At 36.8% G+C, this 18,776-nt stretch overlaps 1 protein-coding gene across 2 annotated transcripts in view; it reads right to left on the bottom strand.

The window, feature by feature from the left end:
• Window positions 1-11,775, bottom strand: part of RIPK2 (receptor interacting serine/threonine kinase 2) — a 66,196-nt gene extending 54,421 nt beyond the window's left edge. The window contains exons 1-3 of one of the 2 annotated variants that reach the window (XM_074199899.1): window positions 10,760-11,775; window positions 4,683-4,836; window positions 1,100-1,255 (exon numbers count right to left, since the gene is read on the bottom strand). In XM_074199899.1, the coding sequence (XP_074056000.1) occupies window positions 1,100-1,255; window positions 4,683-4,836; window positions 10,760-10,938 (489 nt within the window). In that variant the 5' untranslated portion in view covers window positions 10,939-11,775. The remainder of the gene's footprint in view (window positions 1-1,099; window positions 1,256-4,682; window positions 4,837-10,759) is intronic. The other variant, XM_074199897.1, reaches the window with a different exon arrangement.
• Window positions 11,776-18,776: the final 7,001 nt, after the last annotated feature.

Below are 18,776 nucleotides of genomic sequence, written 5' to 3'. Positions count from 1 at the left end.
GCAAAGCTTTTATTGACTGCATCCTATCCTTGATACAAAGGTTTATCTTCTTCTGGTAATGCTATATAGTGACAAAACATAGAAAACTAAAAGTTCTGAAGAAGTTGAAGATCACACAAAGGGTCATGGCAGAGATTCAAGTTGAGCACAAGTGACTTTCAATACAATACCAATGACAAATTGTGGGAAGTTGTGGGAGGACAGATGAAGAAAAAGAAAAAAAGGTAGGTTGGTTGTAGATAATCCACGGACAGTATATATACATATATATGTATGCATATATATGTATACATATATATATACATACACACACACGTGTGTGTGTGTGTGTGTGTGTGTGTGTGTTCAATGTCAAGATATTTAGAGCAGGCCTCAGGCATGACAATGGATCTCCAGTGGGGGAATTATGGGAAGATATAGACAATACTAGTATAAAATTAAAGGATGTGGATAGGCTATAATATGTACTTGTTGGAAGGAATACATGCACAAAGCATTGATTCAATGAAGTAAACTCCCTGAGGGCAGAGATCTCATTTTAGGTAAATTATATATTTTTATCAGAGTATATTTTTATCATAGTATAGTTCTCTGCATAGTATGTACAGAGTAAGTAATTGCTACATATTTGTTAAGTTTGTTGGTTCTAAATCTGTTCATAATACAGGGAGGTAGATTTCAGCTAAGAGAGAGAAAAATTTGACAATTAAGACAGTTCAAAATTAGAAGAAGGAAAGGGAAGGAGACTGATGTCATGTAGTGAGTTTCTATTCACTGGAGGTCATCTGATCTCTTGACAGAGCTACTGCAGACAGAATTCAAGTTTGAGTTAGGGATTAAAAGAATTGACCTCTGGATTCCTTAGAACTTCAAGATTCAAATATGGCAAAAAATCTCAGATGTTAAATGTATAATGTTATTCATTAATAATTTTCCAAAACAGAATTTAGGAGTACTTAGATTTCCTATAAGTTCAGGAACTATATTGCATCACCATTGAGTTTATATCAAGATTACTAGTTTCATTATAATTTACAGAACACTTACTATAGGGTGCTCAAGAATTGAGATAGAAGCAAAAAAAAAAATATGTATTTACCTTAACATGAAATTCATTATCCAGTAAGATATTTTGAGTCTTTAAGTCATGATGCAGCAGTGGTGGGTTCATATTGTGAAGATAATTTACTCCCAGGGCAATTTCATGTAGAATTCGGAATCTCAGTGCCCAAGCAACATCAGGATACTCATTTTTCTTTATTCAAAAAATAAAATAATCATATGTTACCAAATAGCATAATATTGAAACCTTGCAATTTTTAAAAGAATTTAAATTTAAAATAAAAAATAAATTAATTTTTTAAAATTAATTTTTAATTTAATTTAATCAATAAAATTTAAAAATTAAAATAAGATTAATTTTTAAAAAAAGAATTAAGAAGACTAAATTCTCAGATGCTTGGTTTATATAAAAATCCACTATTTCTGTGGTCACACTATTTAATTTCCTTTTATCTTACTCCTGTAACTTTGGGAGAAAAATGGAATAAATGTGGATGGTGCTGAAGTTGAACCCTACTGAGGAGTCAGAGCTAGTTGTTAAATTTTCAGTGTGAGCATTAAATTTTGGAAATCAACAAGGGCTAAAAATCAGGGCTTCATTTATTGTTTTGTTAATTTTCTATATTTAGAACATGATAGAGAAATGTTAATAATGTAAATCAGACTTAAAACTGGATTTTGTGGACAGAGCTAACTATTACACATTTACCAGTACACTCCTAGGTGTACTAATCTCAAAGGGTTGTTGAAAAGAATTGCTTTGTAAATCTTCAAGTGCAACATAAATCTTAGGTAACCATTTTAAAAAAAATGACCCCTTAGTCCATTAAAAGTCATCCTTTAAGCCTTGAAAGAAACAGGACAGCTTTTCAGGAGACAAAATACAATTTCTTAGAAGCCCCTAGGGTTCATTTTTCCTCAATGTTAGGGAAAGAAGAGTATCTCCTAAAAACCTAAGGCTACTCTTAGGGAAACTGTGGATCAGTTCTGAAGCTAATGGATCTTGGGAATGGAGCAGACCAGTTTGAGTTAATTAGACATAAGGATTTTAGAATAGTCTCTTGTACCTAGGACAACAGCCCATTGGGGGATAGATATACATATATAAATTATATATATATATATATATACATATATATATATATATATATGTATGCATCTATTTCTTTTATCTTCTTTTAATGGTAAGGGGATCTCCTTGTACTTTTTGACACTCTTCAAGTGATACTGATGATGATCTCGTCCTTCCTAATCAAGATGACCATGTTAACATATACATGATGACATAACTTGCACAATTATATTTATTATAGTTAGGGGAGTGTTGTGCAAAGACATCCTTCTCAGTTGCCTATTCCAGTATCAATACACCCCATGGTCTGAAAGAGTAGAATTGGAAGACATGGCGAACCTTAAGCTCATGCTGTTTTAAACCTAAAATGACTGTGATCAAGCCACAAGTGCACTTACTATGGATCAGGCACTGAGATTTCAAAGGGAAAAAATATAAATGATCCTTGATCTTATGGAACTTAAAATAATATTGAGAGAAATAACATTTATATATTTTAATAAATACTGAGTATATATGTGTATGTTAGTATATGACCAAATAAATGTAAATAAATGTAGTATATACTGAATAAATAAATTCTTGATCTCATGGAAGTTAACATAACATTAAGAGAGATAGCAAGTATATATGTGTTAGTATATACTACATAAATAAATCATACAAGAGAAAAATACAAAGTAATTTTAAGATATCACATTGTTTGAAATATCAGGAACTAGTAGATAGGCAGATGAGGAAAAGTTTATTTTTTATTTCATTATTTTTTTTAGAGATAGCAAAATTATGTAATACATAAGGACAGCTTTTTAAAAAATGAAGATAATGATCCTTGGCTTTCATTTAAACTCCACAGTTCCTTCTTTGGATATAGAAGGTATTCTCCATCCCAAATCCCCTAAAATTTCCCTGATTATCGCACAGATGCATCCTCACATCAAGGTTGTGAGGAAAGGTTTATTTAGTGTTTAGTAATATCAGGAATTTTAAAAGGTGGAGGTGAGAGTGAGGAAGTTTTCCAGGAAAGGAATATCACCTGTGAGTAACAGAAAAAGCCCAGTTTTTTTGACTCTTCAAGAGTAATATACTATCGTACAACATATAATGCGAATTCAAAATATTCTTATAGGACAATGCACTAGCAAATAGACTGAGGAAGCCCAGATAAATAAGCATCCATCTAAGCAGATTTCTAGTGTCAATATTCTTTGCCTGAAATCTTAACAAAATATGGTTTTTTAGGATCATATGATTGCTGTTCAGTTTACTGTTGTTCAGAAAATCAGTTCTGATTTTCTAATTCTTAATTTTTTTAGATTCTGATTTTTATAAATAATTCTAAATAATGTACTATAGGTTGGAGAGATACATTGGGACTAAGTAAAAAAGAGCTTTAAAAGATAAACAGAAATTTATATTTTATCTTACAGCAAAATTAAAGTTGATGTAGAATCTTTCCCAGATTATTTTTGAATACATAAAATAAAATTCATATAATTTAAAAGGAAGCCAATATTGAAATATAGCTATCAATCTATTAAAAAAAATTCAAGGACTCCAGGTTAAGAATTTCTGTCTTAAGTAGAAACATAAATGCCAATAAGAGGATTAACTGTTATAGCTCCTTTGAATTTAAAAACATTAGACTCTAGATATATTGAAAAGGCAGTAAGTTTTCAATTTATCCCACATACTTTCCTAAATTAGTTAATTTAGAACTATAGGAATAGGTGTCACTATACAATTTAATATTAAATGATAAAATATAGTTTTGGCAATGCAGATTGAACTGCAAAGTTTGTGACTGAAAGCTATTAGTAGTAGGGTGCTGATATATGATTAGCAATCATTCACTAAAATGCAAGAAAAATTTTTAAATTTAACACTTTGGAGCACTTTACATTTAAAAATATTTGCATATTAGCATATAGTGATATAATTATACATTAATATATAATCTATTTTTATTACTTTTCAGTATTCTGCATCTTAAAATATTTATATATCAATATACAGTAATATGTAATCAGTTTAAAATATTGTATTATAATTTTACATTTTATTATTTTAAAGTTTAATCTGCATGAACATTTTATGTTCTTAAGTCTGAAAAATCAGCAAAACAATAAATCAAGCCCAGTAGGTAGCATTTGCTTATTTCTGAGGTATAATTACTCAAAATGAGGTAACCCCCTGGCTGGCTATTAGTTTACATTTCCCCCCATTTCTGCCCCTCACCTATCAGAGTTTTGGGGTAGATGTTCTAAAGGTTAAATCACTAGGAAAACTCTCCTAAAAATAATATTTTGGTCCCTCTCTCACCCAGTGCAGAGGCAGCCTCAACAGTATTTTCACTTAAGTGAACATCAACCACACATACACTGGAAATAATGAAACCTCTACCACTGAACACTTTTATTACTCTTGTTTCCATTCTTCTGAGGTTTCCCTTCCCCAATTAAGCTGAACAAACAGAAGCCACTCTAAGCAAAACATCTATTTCATACAAAACAAAGAGAAAACAATATAGAAAATTTGGTGTCCTTACCCTGTGCAGGAGTTCATTGAGTGATCCATTGTTCATATATTCAGTGACTATTCCCAAGAATTCAGGCTCGTAGCAAATTCCCAAAATTGGAAGGATATAACTAAATCTTGCTTTGTGTAAAATCTTGGCTTCTCTTAAGATATCACTGATGTCACTAGAAAAAGAAAGTTCATAATTATTGTAAGTAATAAAAAATGAATACTTATGCATTTCATTACCTAGTCCAGAATTCACCATTAAATACCTGTGTGGCCTTTAACATGTCAAATACTCTGTGTTTTAACTTTTTCCATCTTGAAAATGAGGCAATAACTATCCTACCCTTTGAACAGGACTGTCATGGGGATAAGATAACATCAGGGAAAGCATCTAAATGGTTAAGAAGTGCTGGATCAATATAAGACACAATTATGAATATCAAGCTTTAGTAAGGACTTGCAGAAAGATGTGTTTGGAAAACATCAAAATCAGTTATCAGTTGAATGAGTGAATAAAAACTGGTAAATATTGTAAATTGCACAAATGGCTAAAGAAAATGTTGCATTTGTCTTAATATGAAGACCACAAGTTAGAGCTGGTGTTAAAGTCAGAAGGACATATCTCTGACAAATACCTTAAAGTCTGACTACGAGCAAGTTACTATCAGCAACTCTCTAACTTTCTCTGATGACAAATTGCAAAGAAGTTATCATCCTGTCTGCACTGGTAGAGTGAATTTTCTCATCCCAGTGTTCCCTATATTTCAAAACATCCTGGGTCCAGTACCTATGATATCTGTCTGTATAGAAATTCATACAGAGAGACAGAAAAATACTCAGTATTGTATTAGAATTTTGTGGATTTAGAAAATCAGAAGAGACTAACTGTAAATGGTTCAAACTCCATTTTGTTAGGAATGTACATTGACCCTAGAACTCCACCCAGTTGGTTTCTTAACTCTATTGGTCCTTTTGCATCTCTTTGTAATGAACAGAATTCTTCCATAAGAATTTATATGCAAAACACTATGTAGATGGTAATGAGTAATTTTTTTTTAAAGGGTGCTGTATGCCATTAAGGAGTTTATAATCTCAAAGGGAAAAAGCCCCTACAAATCAAAGGATAAAAGTCTTTAGATTTATAGCTTATTAGCTAGAAGGGACCTTTATCAAGTCTAAATCCTTCAGTTTACACAGAAGGAAACTAAAGCCTGGAGAGTGATTTGCTCAAGGTCATAGTGGCACTCTGGAATTTGAACTCAAGTCTCCAGATTATTATTCCAAGAAGGGACCTTAGAGGCCATCTAATTTAATTTTAAGGCTGAGGAAACTGAGTTCCAGAGAGATCCAGTGGTTTGCCCAAGGTCATACAAGAAATAAGTGGCAGAGTTGAGATTCCAGTTCAGGTTTAATGATTCCAGGTTCAGTTCTCTTTATGTTTGTCCCGGAAAAATTGGTAGGATATGAATGTCCAGGTGGAAATTAAGGAAGAGGGCAGATAGATAATAACAAAAGGTTAGTAGAGTCTAGACTACTTTGCTATATGGACTTCTTGAACACAGAAACTCCCTCTAACATTTCAGGCAGCCTTCTTGTGAGTCAAGGAGTTACCTAAAGGATTGAGAAGTTTGACCTTACTCAGGGTCAGAGATTCAAATATCTGTCTTAGGGAGGACTTCCTGGCTCTTAGGTCAGCACTGTAACCACTATATAATGTCTCCTCTTGATAGAATAACAGAACAATAAAATAAATTATTAGTTTTTTTTTTTTTACAAGTAACCCTGTTGGTTATATATCAGAAAAAAATAGAGATAAGGAGACAAAAGCTAGCTATGGTATAATGCTGGAGAGACTTGAATGACAGGATAAAGAATATTAACTTTATTTGGTAAAAAATGAGGAAATGAGAAGGGTTTCTTTTTTTAAAATTTTATTTATTTAAATCAATGGGGTTAAGTGACTGGCCCAAAGTCACATAGGTAATAATTAAGTGTATGAGACTAGATTTGAATTTGGGTTCTCCTGACTCCAGGGTTGGCTCTATCCACTGTGCCATGTAGCTGCCCCATGACAAGGGTTTCTGAGAAGGGGAATGGCATTATTAGAGGTATGCTTTTGGAAGATTAATTTAAATAAATATGCCTGATAAAATTAGGACCTTAGAGAGAGATTGATGGGAATGGTTTAGGGAAGATGCACCAGGGTTTGGACTAGCAAAGGAAAGGAGAGGATAGACTGAATTGGCTCTGAAGAATCACACAGGGCAGGGTAATTGACTAGAGATTGGGGACCCCGAGTGGTCGGTCAGGAGGAGTCAAAGATGGCTCCAAGGTTTTGGCTCCAAGGTTCCAAGTCCGAGTGACGAAGAGACTGGCAATGTCGTTGATTGAAAAACAACAATAAGAAAGTCGGGAGGAGGAGCTGGTTTCAGGGTGAAGACAGGTTGACTCTCAAGTACTAAATTGTCCTTGGCATTTCCTGGATTACGAATGATCAGAGATAATCTAAACCAGACCCTCAGACTTTCCCTAAACTGATTTGCTTAAAAAAGTGGAGGCAGGCAAGGCAACATTTATGAGAAGAAAGTAGCATTGACAACTCCTGGACAGAGACATGCTGGATAAATAGTCCTGGGGCTAAAATTTCAATTCAGTTTCAAATACCCAGCACAATGTCCAGTAAATAAAATCTCAACTAAAGTTTACTGAAGTGAACAGAAGCATCCCTCTTCTATCTTGACCTTTTACTTTCACCAAAAGTGAGATGAGGATACTTGCTTGGCAGGTAAATTGGTGGGGGAAGATGGCATAGGGGAGGCAATGTTCTTTGTCAAATTTTAGGAAGAATAATTGAGTTAAAAATTTTAAATGTTTTTTAATACACTACAGCAGTTCTGATCAGAGGAAACAAACCTATAAACATGCTCTAATGAAAAATCAATTGTTTTGTCTACAGGGCACCAAACATCTAGTTTGAATTTCTGTCCTCTTTACTTTTCTTTTTCCTTTTTTTTTTCTGGGGGGGGGAATCTATAATTTTAACAATTAGAAGGTAGAAGTTGCACGGTGTCACCTGTCTCTGAAATAAGATTGAAGAAGTTTTAAATCGGTATAAATATCTTTCTCTATGACCTCACCTCTTGGTTACGAAAAAAAAATCATAGATGAATTCTCAAAACCACTTATTGTAGAATTCTAGAACCAGTACTGTCAAGAAAATAAATGTGAGATTTTGCAAAAGAACTGTGGCTCTGGAGGTGGAAGGGCTGTCAGAGGTCATTTTGGTAGGCCTCCTTCATTTTACAGCTGAGGGAAATTTGGCTTGGGGAATTTAGTGATTTACTTCAAGTTGGGCAGGTTATTTCTAAGATGGGAATTGAAGCCAAGACCTGTTTCCATAATCAACATTCTTTCTACTAAAAACCATGTTTTCTTATTTTGGGTTCCAAAAAATGGTCACTGGCCAAGAGGTAGGAATTGTATTATTATTCTTACTTTATAGGTGAGGAAAGAAACTGTGAGTCAATGACCTGCCCAGCCCTATCTTAGCCTAAGTAAATACTGCTTTCTCAAAGACTAGAACAAAAGCATTCCAATTGTCAAAGACTTTGGAAACAAGTGGGAGAACAGAATGCACTGTGAAAAGTTGAAGGGGGTTTAAAGGGGAGTTTGATTCCCTGGTGTTTAAAATTTCTTTCAGAAGATGAGTGGTGAAGTGTTTAGGAGATTAAAGTCCTAAATATAGAATTATAACGATTTCATTGAAGTGCCCTGTGCCACATCATAGCTGTGTATAGTATAATCTTAGCCAAGTCACTAAGAGATTCTCTGAGACTCAGTTTACTACATAGCATAACACTAACAATGAGGCATGGAAGTGTTTTTCGGTGTCTTCTCTAAAGTAAAGTACTATGGCTGACGCTGTCTCCAAAGAATTATAACTCACAGACTGCCTCCAAGTTAAGCAAAGGGCATTTATTGGGGAAGGGGGATTCACACTTCCCATTGTACTCTGCTCCCTAAAAGGGAGGCAGGGTGCTGTCTTGACCCCAATGGGTCTCTTTTTTAGGGAGATCACATTCCCCAGGGTTGCAAGAATTTAACAATTTGCAGGTAGGGGTACAAAAGTTACAGATAGGGTATGACTTGATTGCTTGACTAATATCCGGAGACTAAGCGATACCTCTTCGGACATTGATTGACAAACAGAAATGGAAACAATAGGATACTAAGTCAATGTAAATTTCAACAGTCAAAATTTGTATATTTTTAAAATTTGAAGTATATTTTTTAATTCTTTTCATAGTTACTGAGTTTCTGAAAAAAATTAAGGAACACAATTCAATTGATCCCATCACTCTTTTCATAACTTACTTTACAGACTTGTCTTTTGAGACACAATTCACATGGATATACCATACCATGCATGTTAAGGTGTGCAAAACACTAACCTTACCATTTAGTGAAGTAAAAGGTACAAATATCCACATTTTGCAGATGAGGAAATTGAGGCTCTGATGCTCTTGTGATCAAGTAGGTAGGTTATGTGCAAGGTAGATTCCAACTTAGGTCTCAATTTCACTTTATCCACTACCCTCCATGATGCCTCTGAATTGATGAGTTTGTCACTTTAAAGCTATAGTGATATTCAAATTCCCATTACTCCTACTCAGGCAGAATCAGACTTACTTATCAAAAGTATAATGGGTCTATCAATAATATTTACATAAGAAGGATGCCTAAAATAAATCCACCCTTCTCAACAACTCAGTCAGCTATAAAGTTCTAACATCAGTTCCTACAAACCAAAAGGAGCTAGAGTGAACAAATGTCGAATTCTTGAAGTCATCAGATTCGATTCTAGTGTGTAAGTGAGAAGAAGCAAAAATCCAGAAATTCCCAAGCTGACTAATGGGTCTGTTTCCCTTGTTTAGATGTTAATAGGTGAAGATAAATTGGGAATGGGATTGGAAGAGTGAGTTCAGCAAGGGGAAGAGATTCTCTCAGTCCAAGGAGATAGGATTTAGCAGAGGTTGAGCAATATTTTAAAAGTGTATTTATTTAAAAAGAAAATACACACCAGTCTTTCACTATGCTGGCGGTAAATATTAGAAATTTACAACACATGTAGCAAAAAGTTCAGCCTAGAAGTTAAAACAAACAGAAATGCCTGAGTTATCTGCCCCACGGGTAAACAAACTTTAGTAAACAACTTTCCTAGGTTCCAATTTTTACTGCTGTAAAATTAAGGGGTTGACTTGCTCGCATATCTTCTTAAATCTTTTATAACTCTAAACCTATGATTCTGTGGGAAGAGAAAATGCTTCGTTTATTAAAATGAGGCCATTACCAAAGCACAGTTAAGAACAGGATACTCACAGTCTATATCTAGATTGGGCACAAATAGATTTAAGAATTCGGTTGCTAATAGTTGTGGAACTGAAATCGAAACGTGAGTTTCCCTAAACTCTAGCCACTTCCCCTAAATCGGCAAGAGGCCATTAGAGGCAGTCCCTTGCTTAGTTACCACACTCTACAGTGAAGGTAAGAGTTACAGGCTGTTCCTGTAATCTCAATTCTACAGAGGGAGGAGTAACTTAAATCCAAGGTGCTATGATATTTAAACTAAGAGACAAACCAGAGGCACAGCCACCAAACAAAATAAAACAAACAAAGCAAAACGAAAACGAAAAACCTCCTGAGAGGGTTCCAGGAATAACAATTCTAAAATGGCATCTCTACATAGGCCAAACACAAAACCAAACCCAAGGGAGGTACATTTAGGGATGGCATAGTAATAATATTGGGTTCGGGATTTAGGGGACTGGCAGAAATCTAATTCTACTGTAAAAGAGGGTGGTGGTGGGGAGGTTAATTCGCACCTCGCCCCTTCTCCCACCGACTTTTACTCTAATTCAGCAGGCAGCCGGGTTCAGGAGCAGGTGCGGAGAGAGAAGGGAAGGCTCACCTGGGTAGGTGAACATGTGCGTGCCGCCTGTAGCCCGGTGCCCTCCCCGAGTCACGCGAGGGAGTGGGGCTGTGCACCTTTCGGGGACCGAGACGCTGGTCTCTGTGGTGGCCGAGGTGGGGGGTCCTTACCTGTCCTGCAGCGGGGTCTGGAAATGCAGGTGCTTCACCGCCACCTGGACGCGCCAGTCCGAGTGGCGAGCCGAGGACACGGTACCCGACGCCCCCCGGCTCAGGAAGCTCAGGTCGGCGAGCTTGTGGAACGGGATGATGGGCAGCGAGCTGCAGATGGCTAGGCTGTCCCCGTTCATCCTCCTCGCCCGACGGCTCCGCTCAGGCTTGGGCTGGACCGGGAGGGGATGGCCGGGGGCTCGGGTGTGTGTGGGGGGCTACACTGCCGCCTGCTCCTCTGCCACCTCCCGCGGCCGGAGCGCGGGCATTGGGGCTCCTTCCCCTCCCGCGGAGGGCAGCGGGGGGGACCGGCCCCCTCCCCTTTATAGCGGCAGCCCTGGGGCGGCAGAGTTCCTCCGACTCCGCTGCCCGCAACAGGCTGCCAACAACCAGCCTCCGCAAGAACCTCCCGCAGCTCCCCCAGAAGCTGACAGCAAACTCCCACCGGGGCCGCTTCGCTCGCGGTGTGAGACTCTCCTCCCACTCGAGACCTTCTCCTCCCACCCCCGAGGACTGGGAAGAATTCTTCACCAACACTGTCTGGGGCTGGCTCCGACCGCTCCTTCCTTCCCAGACGTGCCGGACGACGTCAGCAGCTTCAAACCCTTGCCAGCCCTGGGATCCGCGCGTGAGAGAAGACGCGTTGCCGCCAGGCACTGGCCGCCGCCAGAAGTCTTCCCTTCCTTCCCCTCCCTGCTCCTCCCGCGAAGGGATCACCAGATTCAGTTCCTCACACCCTATGGCTCAGCCATCTCGGCCTCCCTGCCAACTCTCACTCAGTTGGAAGCCAGCCTCCCGGTCTCCACCCTTGCAAAACGCCTCCTCTTTAGAGGGGACTGTTGGGATTCTGTGCGCATTGTGTGGAAAGAGGCAGAAAAGTTTTGCTCTCGAGTCTCAGAGAAGTAAGGCGATCGATCAGGGAAATTCTCTCTCTCTTTTTTTTTCCCTTCTACCTAACCCCAGTCTTCAGGAAAAGCCACCTTTTCTCTTTGGGAAAGCCCCTAAACGTGGCCAGCTGATTGTTTTCCTCTTGGTCAGCAGGATCGGAAGTACAGTTCTCTCATCCCAATCTGCACCTAAAGCTTGGAGAGTGCCATACAGAAGAGCGAAGTCTGAGATGGGAGATTGGGTGGGGTGGGTAGGAGAGAAAGTGACAGCTGAACAGGATGGATGGAAGACCTTGGTGAGAAACACTGCAAAACGTTGTTTTTGGAAGATTCTTTAATAATAAATATTGCTGGTTTGTTTTTTTGACACTACATGTTGGAGAGTAATAAAGTCACAGACCCAGGAATCTGGTATTGCTTGCCCTGGATTAAGTCTTTCTCATTACTCCATCGAAACTAGGAGCTGCCTGGAAAGAAACCTATCATAATTTGATAAATTATAAAGACATTTTAGCCTTTAATTCCTCACAATCTTTTTTTCTTCTTTCTCTTCATCTTTATTCCTCTATCAACATATAAAGATGGGTAAGTGGAAAAGATCTGAAAAAAGGACATTCCTCTGAATTTTCTGAGGGCTCTAGGTTTCTTAATTGTCTAGATTTAGAGTTGGAAAGGATTTTGGACTCTGAGACCATCTAGTCCAACCTCACTTAAAACTGAGAAAATTGAATCCCAGGGTTAAGTGATTTATCTATCCAAAGTCATACAACCAATAAATGTCAGATTAGGGATTTGAATTTTGGTGCTTGGCTTTGAAAAAAAATGGTCTGGACAATTATGCCACATCACTTCCCTTTGGGATAAAAATCTAACCCTTAATTTATTTCATTTTTTTTTTTTTTTTACAGCAAAGATGAACTAGAGTTCTCATTGTTTTGTTCTCATTTGCCCACATCCCTTTGATGAGCATTTTGTAACTTTGTTTCTCTGGAAAGAAGCTATTATATGTCAAACATTACATCAATCAAACTTTGGCAATGACAATTGTTTGTCCCTCTCTCTTCTTATGAAGGGGATTGGGGTAGATGGGGGAGAAGAGGAAGATTTCAAGCTGGAGGGGGTAGGTCGTGGGTACCATTCTCTCATATTGTGAGAAAAATCAAAGTACAGAGAAGTTCAGTGACTTGAACAAAATCATCAGATTCCACTGAACCCACTGCGGTAGCTTAATGAAAGTGGCAGCAACAACATTAGTAATTATCTCAAAAATGGATTTGTAGATATGGAATCCTTGCCTGCTGCAGGCATCCTCAGTTACTGGATAAGCAAGTGTTTCTTGTATTCCTGCATTACTTGAAGGTGAGTAGTAGTTACTGGTTTCATCGAGTGTAAAATTATAATGAAAATCTTAAATCTTTCTCCTATTTTAAAATGTTTTCCTTTAGAGCAATGGTGCCAAACTAAAAAGAAAAATAATTACATATTGACTTGAAAAAGACTAATTAATACCTTTATTTATTTTGTAAAATAGTTATCAATAGCATTTTGTTTTGGCACTCAGATGGTTTACTTGTGGGCTTAAAGCTTGACAGTTCAGCTTTAGAGAAATAGCTGGATAGATGATATACTTTATTGCATTGTTGGCATCTCATTGCTGCTGATGATCAGAAAAAATCTGCTTATAATTCATTTGTAATTTAATTTTTCTAGATCACCATGCTTTCCTCAAGTTTTCCTCATAGTTTTTCTACAAAACTATGAACAACAACTTGATTATCTGAAATATTTAAACTCAAGGTGACTCATTTTACATTTGAACCAAAATTCAGCCTTCATCTTAGTCACCAAGTCATCAAGTATCTATAAATCTCATTGTGTGTGTGAGAGAGAGAGAGAGAGAGAGAGAGAGAGAGAGAGAGAGAGAGAGAGAATCTACCTTCGAGAAGTTTACATCCTAATTAGTCTTGATGCCAACTCAGTGCTTTACTGAAATTGAAATTGTAAGGCTAGGGGCGGCTAGGTGGTGCAGTGGATAGAACACCGGCCCTGGAGTCAGGAGTACCTGGGTTCAGATCCGACCTCAGACACTTAATAAATTACCTAGCTGTGTGGCCTTGGGCAAGCCACTTAACCCCATTGCCTTGCAAAAACTAAAAAAAAAATTGTAAGGCTAGAGGCAGTAGAGGCAGAATGCCCTCAAGGAGGATCAAGGTCTGGGAGATGGATTTAAATTTTGTCTCTGACACTTACTTGTTATGTTACTACATACAAGTAGCTTAAACTTAACTCAAAGTTTAATCTCAAAGATTAAAAAAATATTCATGATTTGTATTTATGGAGGCATTTTGCATACTGGGAATTCTCTTCATTGATGAACTTATAGTTTCAGATAAAACAATCCTACAAAATGTTTGTATATTTTGCTTTGCTGATTGTTGAAGGATTTAAGCACTAATTATCTAATATGCTGCTAAAATTCTCACAATAGATAATGCTGATTTAGGATAATAGGACATAACCTCTGCTATGTTTTTGCCTGCTATGGATTATATAATACACTATAACAACAGAGATATATTCATACTGTTAATAAAAATCACTTGTAGATAGATCACTCAAGTTAGAGCCTTACCCTAATTGAAACATCTTAAGGAAATGGACATGGTTTAATACACTAAGCATTTGTACTCTTGAACTTCTGGATGACTTTCTTTTTAAGTTCAAGGTGGTGGTGGTGGGGTGCTATTGGTGGTTGATGGTTGTGTGAGTGTGTGTGTGTGTGTGTGTGTGTGTGTGTGTGTGTGTGTGTATGTTTTTGTGTGTTTGTGTTGTAATTGATTTGACCATTACACTGTTTCCTGTGTGTGTCAGATGTCTGCATTCAATGATCAAGGTCTTAATGATCCTCTCCAATTGATTAAGCATCTTCTTTACACTTTCTTATGGAGTCTTATATATTTCTCTTATGTATTTCTATTACATAATTATGCTTTTTCATATCTTATTATAGGGCTGTGGTAAAACTCCTTAACACCTTATTATCCCATTAACATTACAAGGGGTTTTATATCTCAGCAAGAGGTGATTACATTCTTGACTCTAATATGTTTAAATCAGCTTAGTTTTTAATATAATATGTAATTGTAAATTACTCTTTCTCTGTTCATGCCCTTTTTCTAGAGTCAAATAAAAACTCTAGTATCTATTAGCCAGGTTCATGGTAAAAATTTGGCAGCATTTCCTGCTTGGACAAGTATGTGACCTTGGACAAGTCACTTAAGCTGGATTACTTTGCGTACAGGGTCATCTCTAGCCCCTGTTACTGGGAAGCCTGAGACTCAGAAGCACCAAGCTCCATCAAGGCTCAAAGCTCATAGCTTAGGGCCCCTTCTAGAAGTATGCATTAGAGTACTAGAAAGCACAGTCTTCTCTTAGGTCTTGTTTTCATTTTGAAGAAGTCAATAAACTTCAGAATTTGTGGCTAGAATGTTCACTCTCTAACTATGACTGACAACAGACCTGTAGGAGAAACAAGCCATGGCTATAATTACAACCACTTAATGGCTCACTCAGGTCAGAGTAGCTGTGATCCATAAAGTTTTTTCCTAACTTGAGATTCCCTTAGATGTCTATTGAAGGGAGTAAACAGCTTTCTAGTAGGTGAATTTTCCCAAGTTTATCACTCAACAGGAACTTTGGAAATTACTCTGAGCAAGCCTCTGAAGACCATGACATCCACTGGACCATACTTCTGATAGGAATTCTAGTTGAATCTATGATGAAGCACCATTTGGACCACCATCTCCCCAATCCAATTTGACAAGTCAATCCTCTCTCTTAGTTTCTTTCAGAGTCGTTAATTAGTTACCCAAGCTAATTAGTGTCCACACTAAGTCCAGTACCAATACAGTGGGAGGCTGGTAAGCAGGTTGCTTAAGTAGAGATGAAGTAACTCAAGTAGGAAAGAGTAGGTTTAAGCATCTGTGTGGTGAGGTTGACCTATGAATGGTCTTTTCACTTCCAACCTGGAAGTAATAGGGAGGCCAGGTCTTAAAAGTAAGATTAAATAAAGTATATGTTCCAGTTAAGTGTGTGTGTGTGTGTGTGTGTGGGTGTGTGTGTAACTACTATAACTGGACATAAAGATCATCTGCCCTAAACTCCTAATTTTACAGCTGAGGAAATTGAGACCCATGAAGAGATAGGTATTTGCCCAAATCATATAGCTAGTCAAAAGCAGATTGAGCCTAAAAACCCTACTTTCTACCCTGTAGGACAACTAGGTGTTACAATATGGCTTCAGACAACTGACACTTCCTAGCTGTGAGACCTTAGGGCAGGTCACTTATTACTTCCCATTCAAGGTCATCTCCAGTTTCCTTGATTCATATCTTACCACTGGACCCAGATGTCTCTGGAGAAGAAAGTGAGACTGGTGACTAAGTACAGCATCCATCTCACTCAGATCCAATTCACATTCATTTATTGGTATCACCTCCCCTGATGTCATGGTCTTCTTCAAGAACTTTCCTTATGTCATTTCTATTACATCTTAAATTTCTCACATTTAAAATTGTTATTGCTGCTAACAGTGTTATCATTTTTAGAAATACTATTAAGAGATTAGGTTTAAAAAATTCTTATACTGTTAAGTGCATAAGGTGACTGAGTTTACTACATATGAGACCCAGCATCATCACCTTTAGGTCTTTAAAGATTCTTTTTTCTTGAAGTGAACCACTACTCTAAAAGATAATGTTTAAAGATTTAATGACTTATGCATTACATTATCTTTTACATAGAGTCATATAAGTTCCTAGTGGCCTTATTATTTATAAATTAGGGTTTGTCAGTTGAAATCTCTTGCCTTATATTTTAAATGACATATTTCACTTCTTCTGAGACTTTTCTCATTGGATTCAAAATTAGAATACATGAATCCCTAAAGAAAATCTGTCTCTTATTACCTGAAATAAATATGAGAGTGATAAGCTTTATTCTCATTCCTAGGCCCTTTTAAAAAATTTTGAATGTGAAATAATGAAAAGTGAAATCAGCAGTACCAAGTGATCTAGTTCATAGAAACAAATTTTATCCTAAGAACAACTTTGAATGAATAATATATATTGAATATCGTAAATATTCAAACCAACTGCAATGAAGGAACTTAAAAGGACTTATGAAGGAAGATGCTATCCACCACTGGAAAAAAAACTGATACATACAAAAGAAGTATGTATAGTATGATTTTACATTTTTATGTATATATGCATACATACACATCTATACATATATATACACACATTTAAGTTTGATTGTAGCCCTCTCTAGGGTGGGGTGGGGAAAGGGAGAGAAAAAATAAAAAGTGCACAGCAGGAAACAAAAAAAAGAGGGAAGCTCAGAAAAGCAGGGGAGTAGTATTTATTATATTTTTAAGTAAACATTTTGACATGGAAATTCATGATTTTAATTGAGTCTTCTATGTTGTATACTGTGTTGTGTACATGAAAATGTTATTTTTTTGGTCTTTGTATTTAAGTTTAAAATGAATAAAAATTAAAAATTTTAAAAAATAAAAATAGCATTGAAATACAAGACTACAATCAAATGCTGAATAAGCATTTAGAAAATATATTAAAAATATGGATATGGAAAGAAAACTGAGATTGTTCACCTTTAACTACAACTCTGGATTTGAGACTTGCAGAATACAGTTGCCCTGTTTCACTTTATAATAGAGGAGAGAAATTCAGTAGCAGATGGGAATTTCCCACCAGCACAGACTGGACAAGGAAAAGATTTGTTTATTGGTGGAATTTTCTTGGGGAATTCCATTGTCTTTGATGTTCCACTGGACGTTTCCCCAAGGACATAGTCATAGAATGAGGTTAGAACTAAAAAAAAAAAAAAATTCACGCTGACAGTTTTATATTGAGCTAAATGCTATAGTCTCCCTCTCTTTTTTCTTTTTTTCTATCTCTCTGTCTCTGTTTCTATATTTTTCTGACTCTCACTGTCTCTGTCTCTGTCTCTCTCTCTCTGTCTCTCTCTCCCTCCCTCCTCTCTGTGTCTCTTTGTGTCTCTGTGTTTCTCTCTTTCTCTGTTTCTGTTTCTGTCTCTATCTCTGTGTTTGTCACACTGTGTCTGTCTCTTTGTATCTATCTCTTTCTGAATTTCAGCCTTTGAGGACATCTCCCCCTCCCAAGACTTAAGACCCATTCTGGCACTAAGTTAAACATTTATTGAGAAATGTTAACTTTTGCATGTTTTCATGATATCATTTATTGATCAGTGAGAATTAGACCAAAGTCCTATATTTAGTATCCTTTTGGTCATGTTTAACTTGGGGAGACACAAAATGAGTATAGAATTGTTTGGTTTGGAGTAGCTTATTGAGTTTAACAAAGGACATGATCAGGTTGGCATATGTTGTCACTGTTAAACAGATAGATTTAGTCTGAGCTTAGGATATGGTTATCTTCTTGCCTGCTTGAGAGGAAAAGAGAAGAAAACAAGAATTTATGAAGCTCCTAATATGTTCCTAGTACATTTTGAATATTATTTTATTGGATCTTCACAACAACCATAAGAGGTAGGTGTTCTGATCCTCATTTTATAGTTGAAAAACTGAGGAAGACAGAAGTTAAGTGACTTGCTCAGGATCTCATAGCTAGTAAGTGACAGAGGTCACATTTGAACTCAGGCCTGTCTTGATTATAGTTCTAGCACTCTACACCTACATCAAAAGAGAAACAGCTTCCTGGAGGATGGTGGATCCTCAAGGGAGCTGAAGGTCAGCCATCCTCTTTTGCCACTTTTGACTTTTCAGGTCTTAAATAACAGTTCACATTCCTACAATATTTGAAGAATTGTAAAGCACTTGATGTCCAATATCTCATTCATTTTCACACCAACCCTGTGCGGTATATGGTATTATTACTATTATTTTATTTGTGTAGGAAGTGATTAGAAAGTTTAGGGATTTGCCCAGTGTCACAAATTTAGTAAGAGTATGAGATCAGATTTGAATCTTGGTCTTTCTGATTTCAGGCCCAAAACTCTATGTGGCATCACACTGCATGAGCTTAGGC

The sequence above is a fragment of the Macrotis lagotis genome, chromosome X, assembly GCF_037893015.1.
Source record: "Macrotis lagotis isolate mMagLag1 chromosome X, bilby.v1.9.chrom.fasta, whole genome shotgun sequence".
Classification (NCBI taxonomy): domain Eukaryota; kingdom Metazoa; phylum Chordata; class Mammalia; order Peramelemorphia; family Peramelidae; genus Macrotis; species Macrotis lagotis.
Note: the sequence above shows the minus strand (reverse complement) of the source record. Positions and strands in the feature narration are given on the sequence as shown.